Consider the following 12420-nt stretch of genomic DNA (forward strand, 5'->3'; position numbering starts at 1 on the left):
AGTGAGCTTCTGTACTTCCTTTTCCATTTGTCCAATACTATTTTTAGTTATTTTCCTTGACAAATTTTTGTATGTCTTTTCCCATGTTATTGATTTTTTTCCATGATTCTCTTGCATTACTCTTATTTCTTTTCCCATTTTTTCCCCTTCTGCTTCTCTAATTTTCTTTTTAAAAATCCTTTTTAAACTCTTCCAGGAATTCTTTTTTGGGCCTGAGACTAAATGACATTTTTCTTTGAAGCTTCACACATAGTCATTTTGACACTATTTTCCTCTTCTAAGTTTATGCCTTGATCTTCCCTGTCACCATAGTAACTCAAGTCATTTATTTTTGCTCATTTTTACTTCTTTTTTGGCAATGTGGTGTTTCTCTGTGAGAGTTGGGCTCTGGTCCTGCACTGTCCCAAGTTTTTTGTTCTGGGACTCAGGGTCTTACTTCTGGTTTTGGGGGGGCTTCAGGGCTTAGGTACTTGCTTTCAAGTTCAATGATGGGATGGCTCACAGATTCTCATCGAAACATAAATGGGCAGTAAGTCAATAAGCATTTATTAATAATTGCTCAATAATATGTATTAAGTCTTAGGATATGCAGAAAGGGAAAAATACAATCCATGCTCTCAAGGAGCTTCCAGACTAATGCAGAAGACAAGAAATCAGGAGGTCATTTCAGAGGGAGGGCCCCGAAGTGCAGGGGAAGAGGGATGGACAAGATTGGGAAAGTTCTCCTATAAAGTATATCATACCATCAATTTGTGGCCAGGAACAAAAGATGGGTGAGCAGTATGTTAACCGTGTTGGATAATTGGTGAAGCAACATAGTTAAGAGGAATCTTCTATAGCACGTCCTACTTGGAGTGGATTTATGACAAAACATGGACAGGAAATACAAAGGATGAGCAGCATGGTTGGAGGAACTGAGGTCACATGTCCATTTGAATATTGAACAAGTAGGGTGGTGTATTTTGGCATGCAATAAAATACTGGTCTCAACCTATTTTCCACCAAACTGACTCTTAATTTTCCTGACACTTTTTCTTATGAAGGATCACCTTCCCTCTTGTGCTTCTAGGTATTATTATTTAGTCTGTTCCAAGAATCCATCTTTTTTTTTTTTTGGCAAGGCAATAGGGTTAACTGACCTGCCCAAGGTCACACAGCTAGGTGTCTGGGGTCACATTTGAACTCAGGTCCTCCTGACTCCAGGGTCAGTGCTCTATCCACTATGCCACCTAACCGCCCTGAACCTATCTTTTTTTTTAAGAAAGATTTTATTTCGTTTTACAATTTTCCCCCATTCTTGCTTCCTTCCACCCCCCCCCCACAGAAGGCAGTCTGTTAGTCTTTACATTGTTTCCATGGTATACATTAATCTAAATTGAATGTGATGAGAGAGAAATCATATCCTTAAGGAAGAAAAATAAAGTATAAGAGATAGCAAAATTACATAGTAAGGTGACTTTTTTCAAAATTGAAGGTAATAGTCTTTGGTCTTTGTTTAAACTCCACAGCTCCTTATCTGGATACAGATGGTGCTCTCTTTTGCAGGCAGCCCAAAACTATTCCCGATTGTTGCACTGATGGAATGAGTGAGTCCTTCAAGGTTGATCATCACTCCCATGTTGCTGTTAGGGTATATGCTGTTTTTCTGGTCCTGCTCATCTCCCTCAGCATCAGTTCATGCAAATCCCTCCAGGCTTCCCTGAATTCCCGTCCCTCCTGGTTTCTAATAGAACAATAGTGTCCCATGACATACATATACCATAGTTTGCTAAACCATTCCCCAATTGAAGGACATTTACTTGATTTCCAATTCTTTGCCACTAAACAAGGCTGCTATGAACATTTTTGTACAAGTGATGTTTTTGTCCTTTTTCATCATCTCTTCAGGATACAGACCCAGTAGTGGTGGTATTGCTGGGTCAAAGGGTATGCACATTTTTGTTGGCCTTTGGGCATAATTCCAAATTGCTCTCCAGAAAGGTTGGATGAGTTCACAGCTCCACCAACAATGTATTAGTGTCCCAGATTTCCTGCATCCCTTCCAACATTGATCATTGTTCTTTCTGGTCATATTGACCAGTCTGAGAGGTGTGAGATGAACCTACTATCTTTTAAAAATTATTTTATTTTGTTAAATATTTCTGGATGATATGGAAAACAATTTTTAACATTAAAAAATTTTGTGTTCCACTTCTTGAGAAGGTAACTTGATATCAATTATACATGTGAAATCTTGTATAACATTTCCATATTAGCCATGTTGCACAAGATGACACAAAAATAAATTTTTTTTAAAAATATGCTTCAATATGCATTTGGGGTTTATTAGTTAGCTTTGAGACAGTTCTGGTCAGGAAGTTTTCTTTAATGGGAATTTAAATCTGCTCATATAAATTCCACTCCTTCCTTATCTCTTTCCTCAAATGCTTAAAAGTGAGTCATGTTTTTTCCAATTAGTCTCATTGCAAAAAATGTATTCCAAGGAACTATCTGTAAGAATTCATGGGCATAAGTTAAGAATTCCTGGACACGACTACATAGCATAATAAAATCATATTTATTCAGCAATTTAGGGTTACAAAATGCTTTATGTACATAAGATAGAAGCAGCTAGATGGAATGATGGAGAGAGCACTGTACTCATTTGGGACCTGACACTTACCATCCTTGGACCCTCAGACAAATCAGCCACTCTCTGAGCTCAGCCTCCTCCTCTGTAAATCGAAGGGGTCAGACTTAACCCCCTCTAAACCTGTTCCTCCCTTTCACATGAATGAGTTAAGTCATTCTATGGGTATTATTATCCCCATTTTATAGATGAGGCATCTGACACTCAGAGGTTAAATAACTTGTCCATTTCTCATTTGTCATGTATTTTAAAGCTTAAAAGGAATTTTTCAAGAATAAAGTATGGTTTATGAAAAATTATCAAGAAGCGAAAATAACCTTGAGAGTCAGTTTAGTCACTCTATGGGTATTATTATCCCCATTTTATAGATGAGGCATCTGACACTCAGAGGTTAAGTAACTTGTCCATTTCTCATTTGTCATGTATTTTAAAACTTACAAGGAATTTTTCAAGAATAAAGTATGGTTTATGAAAAATTAACAAGAAGCAAAAATAACCTTGAGAGAGTTTCTACCCAGAAATTTCCACAGCTCCTTCCCTATCATGGGGAAAAAATTAGTAGGAGCTTGATAATCCTTCTGATTAGGCCCAGTTGGCTTTGTTCCAATCATTTGGAAATGATCAGGCAGTACACAGTCAAGGATTCATTATGGTACAAATGGTCTGGAGAGCCAGGCCTTACTGACTATAAAAATCTAATGAGTATATGACTACATAGGGTAGAGCAGAACTTAAAGAGCTGAAGGGGCATCAGAGATCACCCACCAACTCTCTCATTTAGCAGAGGAAAATTTGGGACCCAAACTGGCAAAGATCTTAAAGCTAGATCTGAAGTGAGGATGTTTTGGGTTCTCTAACCCTGGCTCTGCCACTTACTTTTATAACCTTGGTAACTTCAGGATTGTCCCCTTAGCTAAGCTGGGCCTCATTTTCTTCATCTATAAAATACTGGGGTAGTGACATTTAAGGCCTCCTTTCTGGCCAGCCTATGTTGGGAATCCAGCCCCCATTCTGCTTAGGCTGTAGTGACAGGAGACTTACAGATAGGTCTAAATTGGGGAAATGTGTAGACTGCATACCCTGTGCCTGGACCCGTCAAAGCCCAAGGCAGCTGGTGAGCTGTTCCTGAGGACATTTGTTTTGAAATCAAATCACAGTCTTCAAAAGGGTTAGATCAAATTTGAATTAATCTACCTTTAAGAAATTCCATGGTTTCAGGTTATAGAAAAAATTTAGATTTGTTGGTTACTTCAGGTTGGATGTTTTTGATCCCTTGGGACACCCCAATGCCCAACCCAGAATTCTCAAGCCCCCAATACATAAAGGGATAATCTGTGTACTGAGTTATCTTTCTACTCAGAGTGCTTATCAAGGTTTCACAATGTTAAATAGATGAAATGCAAACCCAAAGCATTTCCCAACAGCTTTTTATTTGTCTCCAATATTCTCAGCAATAATATAGAGCTAATTCAGGAAAATCTTATCACCTTAAATACAACAGAGAGAGCTCATTGTCAAGCTTATGTCTCAGTAACCCAACAACTTAACACAAAAATGGTTAGCAGCATTAAAATAAAGTGCATTTTGTCCATTTTTTTTTAGAAAAGGGTCTTTCCTCATTGCCACAAATTAAATTTTACCTATTTATTGTATAAGAACCTCAAAATTCCCATTTGCTTCCCAGAGTTACATTCAAGACATTGAGATGGTTTCTTTTTAAAATTTAGATTTAAAACCCCCACAAATATGACAAAATTCATTGGCAACTGTGCTTTATTACAGTGATTTTAAAATCAACCTTTGAGGCTTCCACTGATCCATCCTGACAAAACATTAAAAATATCATCTCACCATGTTCCTATCTCAGCAAAGACCTGCTCATACCCTTCTATTTCTGTGCCACTGGGATCTGGGGGCAGGTAGGTACATGGATATCATCCAAGTCCCTGCCCAACAGTATTATCTCCATGGAATTCCCTTCACCCTACCATGGCCATAGCTCTGACTCAGTAATGGGACCTAAGCTATGGAGGGGTCAGTCTGCACTCAAATCACTTTCCCATATTCCTACTTACTGGGTTGTGAATGGAGACTAGTACATACTTTGCAGAAGACACATAAACAATCAAGCCCAGGACAGTGAAATGGCAGCAAGATGCTAAAGCAAGGAGGGAGAAGTTCCACTTAATGGTCAGCTGGAGTGAGGATGCCACTTCTCCAGAGAAGTGGGGGAGGGGTATCCCTCCTCCCTGGGGAAGCCATTTCCTTTGGACTATCCCATCTCCCCATGAACAGTCAGTCACCAGCAAAGTAGCAACCCCATTTCTCCAGGATCTCAAGATTCTGCAGGATGGATGCTGCTTTTTTCCAGGCTCTGCCTGGGACCAGAAAAGATGCCAATATTCTGAAGGCAGGGCCTTGTCCACTTCCCATGAGAAGTCATCCCAAAACTTGAGACAGGAAACAGGAAAGTCTCATGTGTCCAAGACATGTCTCAGATGGAATCTTATGGGGAAGGATGGTGGGGGATAGACAGTGGAAGTTGGACGGGGAGGTTTGGGTTTTTCCAATTCTCTGTCAAATGACTTCAAGTAGTTACTGGCACTGAATGCTGAGCCAGCAACAACTACAATAACGTGGAACAGGTTCTTTTGGATAGACAGGCAGGCAAGCAGGCTGTTTGAAACCGGTGATTTTGCTTTTCAGGGGGAAGATGCAAAGGATGGCAAAGTTAAACTGAGTGGGGGAGCCTTGGGCAAGCCACTTAACCCCATTTAACCTGCAAAAACCTAACCCCCCCCCAAAAAAAAAACTGAGTGGGGGAGAGAGCTAGCACAAATGAAGACTAGCTTGGCCACAATCATTCAAGTTGGTCTTCCACTGGGCTCAAGGATGTCCTGCAAGAAGGCACCATAAACTATGCCTATGCCTGTGTCTCCTCTTGATTCCTAAGTCATTTCTGCTTTATCTTCTTTCAGTAGCTTCCTTCCTTTTTAAACCTACTTATCTTTCATAAAGTGAGATCTCACACAGATAAACTGCATAGAAACCAAGGACTTGATCCAGTAATGAACTGGGAAAGAGAATGGCAGAAATTTGCAGTCATTTTGAAAGTGAATACTACACACAGGCCCTTCATTTCTCATTTACTAATGTACTGCTGCCTGTTCTAAGAGATCTCCATCACCTAAATTTTCACCTGCAGCAATTCAATTCCCAAAGAGCTCAGTTGGCTAAGCCTCCCTGGCCCAGATAGTTCATGTGTCAAACACTCCTAACAAAGTGTTGTCTGCAAGAATGATGGAAGCATGGCAAAAAGGAAAGAGGGTTAAAACTGATCAAGCCAATTTAACTCAGGTAAGACTTAGTCCTGGGCTAGACCTGGCTCTGATGCTCAACTTATTTGGAGTTATTTCAAATGAGCATTTGTATTTGAGGGGCAAACACAAACACCCCAAGAGTGGCTGTTCTCTACTGTTGTATTTCAGCTGAGGAAGAGCGGAGGACTATGGGTCTATACAGGCTAATGTGACCACTGGGAGGTCCCTTGGGAGGGAGGGGAGTGAGGAAAGAAGGGGGGGGGGGTGTCTCTGCTTGAGCACTAAGTTTCTCCAATACTTTAATATGGACTTTGGCCAACTCTGAGATCAAAAGAATCATTGTAACAAGTCATTTACCAAATAAACAAAAGACTGAATCAATTAGAACTTGATAAAAGTTTAGAAGTAACAAAATTTAAAGAAACCTCAGTACCATCTGCAGTTATCTTTACAAGAAAAATTTTTCCTTAAGCATATGGAGACAGACATTCTTTCTGAAAACCACCTAATCTCAACAGCAGGCAAAGGAAGGGTAATAAATAACTAGCGTTTTAAGGTTCAACGCCATATCAGAAACTGGGGTGCTATCATTTACATGGCCACTAGCCACGGGAATTGGCTTCCATGTCTTGGCCTGAGGCCCCTCCGGTTGTTCCACTTCCTCCGTCTGGGCCCCAACATCCACTCTTCACGCTTCCTGGAGCTCCCAGCTTTCCACACTATCTGCTTGGCTGCAAGTACTGATGGGTGAACATGTTGAGTTCACTGTCCAGCCACCCTGCCTTATTTCTGAAAAGAGAAACAATCATCAAATGGATTCAGTCTGACCCTACACGAAGTACCCACTATACACATGAGGGAGCTGCCAAGACAAAAGATGTACAATGATTCTTACTCTCAAGGAATTGTGAATGACTGGCAATGCCAGGCGGGGAGGGAAGGAAAAGGGGAGCATCAGACCAGAGTTCTACGGGTATCTGAAGCGGCAGGGGAGACCTGTGCATGAAAGGTAGAAGTAGGGGGAATTTGGGCATGGGCACCCACTCATGGCAGGTCCCTTCAGCTGCCCATGGAGCTAGAACACAGAGCTCATGAAGGTCACCACAAGGAGTGGAGACAGCAGATCTCTGGGTCTGTAGGCCTGGTGACCACAGCTCAAGAGACAAGGGGCATCTGGTCCTTGGGGGTCCCTTGTCATTTGTCAACTCTGGTGTCGATGGACACTTCATCTTGACCGCTACTTACTAAGGGGAAGGGAAGGCACTTTGGCCAAAGAAATGGAAAGTGTCTGATCAAACTCCAGAAAGGGTAATGTGATGGTCCTGGAGGCAATGGGGTAGAGGAGGAAAGAGGGCTGAGCGTGGGAGTCAGAAAGCCACAGCTAGAGTCCCAGTAGTCCAACTTATCATCTACATGATCACATCAGACAAGTCCTTAGCCTTCCATGGGCCTCAAGTTCCCAATATTTGTGCTGAGTTTTTTCTAAGGTCCTCTGTAATTATATACAGTATGTAGGTCATCTTATTTGCTCCTCACAACAATGCTGAGAATTTGGTGTAACTAGGTCCATTTTACAGATATGGAAACTAATGCTGAAAATACCAAATTTTCAAATGTACTATTCTTATTCCTCCCCCCTCCCCCAAATAACATTTAAATATCTCTTATTGGATCCTCATAACCACCTTGCAAGAAACTGGCTGGGTATTATTCTACTGTACAAATGAAGAAACAAAGGTACAGAGTGGTGGGGGGCTTGCCAGGTGACATTGCTAATTTAGCCAGAACTAAAATGAGAACCTGGGCCTCCTGGACACATGGCCCCACATCCCTGTTCCTTCACCCACACTAGGAAGTACTCTGGTTTGGCACAAGGCTTTCTCCCACAGTTTGCCATGAAGGTGCCTGGTGAGTCTGCTCTGGAAGAGTCAATCCTGCCTGCCAGCTTCCCTGTGCCCACCAGCAGCCTGCTTACCTGAGGAGTTTGGCTTTGCCTTGCAAAGAATCAAGAACTTCGATTTTTTTATTCAGGGCAGTGATCTCCTGCTCCAAAGTCTCCCGAGTCACATCCACTTGTTGACACAGCTGGGCAAAGGTTCCAGAAAGTTCCCTGGAGGGAGAGGTTGGGTTGTTAGGAAGCACAAGTTTGAGCTAAGTGATGGTGAGTACCAAAGGGCAAAGATCCAGTCCACGCCTTGGACACCAGATGACCCAAGCACCTTCAAGCTCAAACTCCAGTGCAGGCAGCACCCAACACATGCCAATGCTGAAGTTGGATCTAATCTTAAAAGAGTCATGCCCATTTAGTTTTCCTATCTTGGGGAAAGTCATTAGTAAATTTTTATGCCCAATTCTTCAAAGCTGGAGATCTCTGAGAGACAGCTTTTCCTGACTGTGCTCAGGTTTAGAGAAACCTCAGCCATTGACTGAACTGACCAGAGTCATGGTACTCAAACATCAGTGAAAAGTCCAGGGAAGAAACTACCAAGACCATCCCCCTTCCCCTCAGCTTGTGCCTTTGTGTGGTAGTGTCCTTGGGCAGTCCTCTTGCAGGCTCTGCCCCCTTTTGTCAGAAGGCAGTACAGAGGAGGGAACATGCCACTGTTACCTCAGTCACCAGGGTCAGGGGTGCTTAGACAAAGGTCTGGTGCAAGGACTCTGAATGACCCAGGAACCCTGGACTGGCCTCAAGATTAAACAGGAAGCAAGAACCACTCACTGTTGGACTTGGTGGCTGCAATTGGAGCCAGTGTAGCTAATGATGAGCTGCAGCTTCTCACTGGCATACTCCACAAACTGGCGCTTGAAGGCCCTCTCCTTGGCTCTGGTGGTCCAGGTCACACGCTCATAGACATAGAGGAGCCCATAGAGTCCAAGAGAAAGGGCGATTAGCCTCCAGCCCACTGCCTTCCAGACCTAGAAAGGCAGATCACAGTCAGAAGCCAGAACCAGAGGCTGGGCATGGTCTTTTTAGGGAATGTCAACAATGGATGGTATGCAGCTATGATGTGGAGGCAGCTGAAAAACTGCTGAATGGCACCTTCTGGGGTGACAAAGACCTGGAAACATAGTAGATGTCACTGAATAGAGGTTAAGACAGGCCAAGAGGAGTGGGCTGTAAAAAGACACACGAGTGAGGAAGCAGATATATCGGTGTGAACTGATAAGGAATTGGGAATAGAAAATACACAACCACCACCAGAATGTGAATACAGAGAATCACCCTGATACCATCCAAAGTGACCCTCAGAAAGCTGAGGGAGGGGATGGCAGCTCAGTCCCCCCCTGAATCTCTCCTTAGACCTGTTAATGTCCTCTTAGCTTTGGTTCATTTTGTTTCCTCTTCCTCTTTAAGCAATTCATTATTATATTGGATAAATTGGGGAGGGGAGGAATATTAGAAGAAATCTAGGAGATATATAACAAAAGCTATCAATAATTTTTTTTTTTTAGGTTTTTGCAAGGCAAATGGGGTTAAGTGGCTTGCCCAAGGCCACACAGCTAGGTAATTATTAAGCGTCTGAGACCAGATTTGAACCCAGGTACTCCTGACTCTAGGCCTGGTGCTTTATCTACTGCGCCACCTAGCCGCCCCATATCAATAATTTTTTAAGAGAAGTACTGAATTTGTTGTCTAAGAATCCAAGTTCAGGCCTGACTTTGCCATTTTACTGTCTGGGTGAGCTTGTACAAGTCACTTGTTGGAGTCAGTTTCTTCATTGATTAAATTAAGATACTCTACCACAACAGAAAAAGTCTGATGGGATTTGGTAGGCTGAGAAGAATGAGATAATGGTCAGGCATCAGTTTTGAAGATTTAATTTTTCTCTCCCCAACTCCATCCACTGGGAAAAAAAGAAAAGCAAACTATACCAAAAATGCACGATTCATCAAGCTCTCATGCTGCCCCTCAGGCCCCTGCTTTGTGGAAGAGCCAGGCTGCACGACCATTTGTGGCTCTACTCTCCAGGAGGCCTTCCCCAAAGGCCATATTCATCAAAACAATGCAGGAAGCAGTTCTACTGCACATTCAGTAACCTGCCATTGAGTCCTGATCATTTCCAAAGGGTTGGTACACACTGTTATGTCAGCACAGCTTCACAACAATCCTAAGGATGCAGGAAGGGCAGGTATTCTCACTCTCCAATAAGGTGTCAGTCCCAAAGATTATAGGATCTTAAACGATGGAAGGGCCCTTGGTGGTTCCCTGGCCCGACCCCGACATTTTAGAGATGAAGAAACTGAGTTAACAAAAGGTCATGTGACATGAGTGAGGTCTCGGAGTGAGGTTCCTCATTCTGGGCCTGACCACAATTCAATAGGCTCCACAGAAACATACCAAGAGTTCAGGCAACCTCTTTTCAAGATGATTCTCCTATTGTACTGTGATGATTTCTCAATTGCTTAGTGCTCTGAATAGAGAATGAATGAATGAGTCCTATACAAAAGCATGGCAGAGAGGGAAAGGAGAAAGGGCAGGCTGGAAATTTTGAAGAACCTGGCGCCTTCTACAGGCCCTTGACTGAGCCTCCCTTTCACCGGGGTCTGAGCTGGTCCACATGCTTTCCAGGGGATGGACTTGTGCCCCTTGAGGCCCAGACCTCCCTAGTCCCCTGGAACCTAACTGGCCAGGGTGGAAGAGCTTTCTTCTGCCATTGCACAAGCTTTTAATTCTGCCCAATCACCTGTGCACTTCTCAACCCCCCAGTCCTCACCCATGCCATCAGCACCCCCCAACATGGAGCCCTATAGGAACATCTACTTAATTAACATTTACTTGAATTTTCTTGGAACGCCCCCCCCTTATAGTTTTCTCCCTCCCTAACTCTGGGTTGGGGCTCCAAGTCCCTCTCTGACTCACCTTGTGCTGCCCTCTTCTATAAGAGGAGACTAGCATGCCCTCCCTAGGCACCCATTGAGGTCTTGACACCATTCAGTGTCTGCTTCTCCACTGAACGCTTGGCAGCATGTCAGGCCCCCAAGGCTACACGGCCATTAGGATACTGCCGACAACCTGTGGGTTGGAAAACCGGGTGACCAGACTTGGCTGAATCTTTGCTATCAAGGCAGCCTCTGCTTCTTTCCAGCTGTCTAGAGAGCAATCGGGCCTGGGGGTCAAAAAGCCCACATTCAAATCCTACCTCAGACAAGTGTTTGCCTCCCTTTCCTCAAGTGCAGTGAGAGGATGGTTACAGTGGCTCTCTGCCAAGGGCTGCTATAAAGTGTTGAGCACGGTGTCCGTGGTGGAGCCAATAGGGTGGTATTGTTAGGCATTGGTATTAGAGTCAAGGCTCTATGGGACCAGAGAGGCCTCGCCAGCAAGGACCTCTGAGGTTGGTCAAGCCTTCTTGGCCTGGAGATGGCTGCCTGGTCCCAGAAGATGAGGCCCCATAGCTCTTCCCAATGCCAAGCCCAGCATCCTGCAGAAAGCCAGACCTCTCTGATTTGTCTGGAGAAGGGAACGGAAGGGAAGGGGCACAAGGCGGAAGACTTCCTGTGAGTAGAACACTTCCGTTCTTCACCGGCACCTCACTTGGCCTTGCACATCCAGAGAGGTTAACATGGTGGACAGAAGAGGGGGCTGAGAGGGCAACAAGGAACTCAAAGACACTAACTCACACCAGGATGAAGCCCAAAGTTCCCAACCCCCATCCCAACCCCCAGCCCTCTGACACTTTCAGATTAAAGGGGATTATTGGACATGGCAACAATGCCTCACACAACTTCAGGTTTCTGTAGGGCACCAGATCAGGATTTGATCCATCAGCCAAGAATGTGGTTCTGCTAGGAACCACAAAAATAAAGGCATAACAATGTCTCTGGGTGAAATCCTTAGATGATACAATTACAACAAACAGCTCTGCGCATGTGGCCTGGCTGATGGGTTGTTCTATTACAGAGGTTCCTCAATAGCAGTCAGAGTCTTATCAACGACCTGGGGCTGCAGGGACTTTGGAGGCCCTCCTGTCCCAGGCCTTGTTCTACAGATGAAGGGCTGAGATGGAGAGAAGTAGAAGAATCTGCCCAGGGTCCAAGTTCATTCATCCGACACATGGTGGATCATTTACCACGTGGAAAGGGTCCTGCTTTACTGAGTCCCTGAGATTAGTCTGTGTCCTTAGAATGCCAGCTCATGGAGGGTAGGGATGGAGCTATGTCTTGGCTTTATTTGCTGGGCCAGACACTAGAACCGGCATGGGAAGGCACCTGGTAAGTCCTTTTCCCTGGGAGCATGGAGAAGACCTGGTATGATCCCAAGAACCATGGGTTTGGAATGAAAGAAAGAGGCTCCAAGTCCCTCTCTGACCCACCTTGTGCTGTCCATATCTAAAAGAGGAGACTAACATGACCTCCCCAGACACCCATTATGTGAAAGGGAATGATCTAAAGTTAGAAAGTGGAAAAAAACCAATCTCTGCCTTCAAGGGATTAAATTTAGTAGGAGATAATCTGAGGGAAAGGAGAAAACAC

The 12420-nt window shown here is 43.9% G+C and overlaps 1 protein-coding gene across 2 annotated transcripts in view; it reads right to left on the minus strand.

Moving 5' to 3' along the window:
• Positions 1-2547: 2547 nt before the first annotated feature.
• The window catches only part of MFN2 (mitofusin 2), a 32344-nt gene continuing 22471 nt past the window's right edge, over positions 2548-12420 (minus strand). Inside the window, exons 17-19 of one of the 2 annotated variants that reach the window (XM_074218421.1) lie at positions 8669-8865; positions 7925-8059; positions 2548-6738 (exon numbers count right to left, since the gene is read on the minus strand). In XM_074218421.1, the coding sequence (XP_074074522.1) occupies positions 6669-6738; positions 7925-8059; positions 8669-8865 (402 nt within the window). In that variant the 3' untranslated portion in view covers positions 2548-6668. The remainder of the gene's footprint in view (positions 6739-7924; positions 8060-8668; positions 8866-12420) is intronic. The other variant, XM_074218420.1, reaches the window with a different exon arrangement.

Source organism: Macrotis lagotis, chromosome 1, assembly GCF_037893015.1.
Source record: "Macrotis lagotis isolate mMagLag1 chromosome 1, bilby.v1.9.chrom.fasta, whole genome shotgun sequence".
Classification (NCBI taxonomy): Eukaryota; Metazoa; Chordata; class Mammalia; order Peramelemorphia; family Peramelidae; genus Macrotis; species Macrotis lagotis.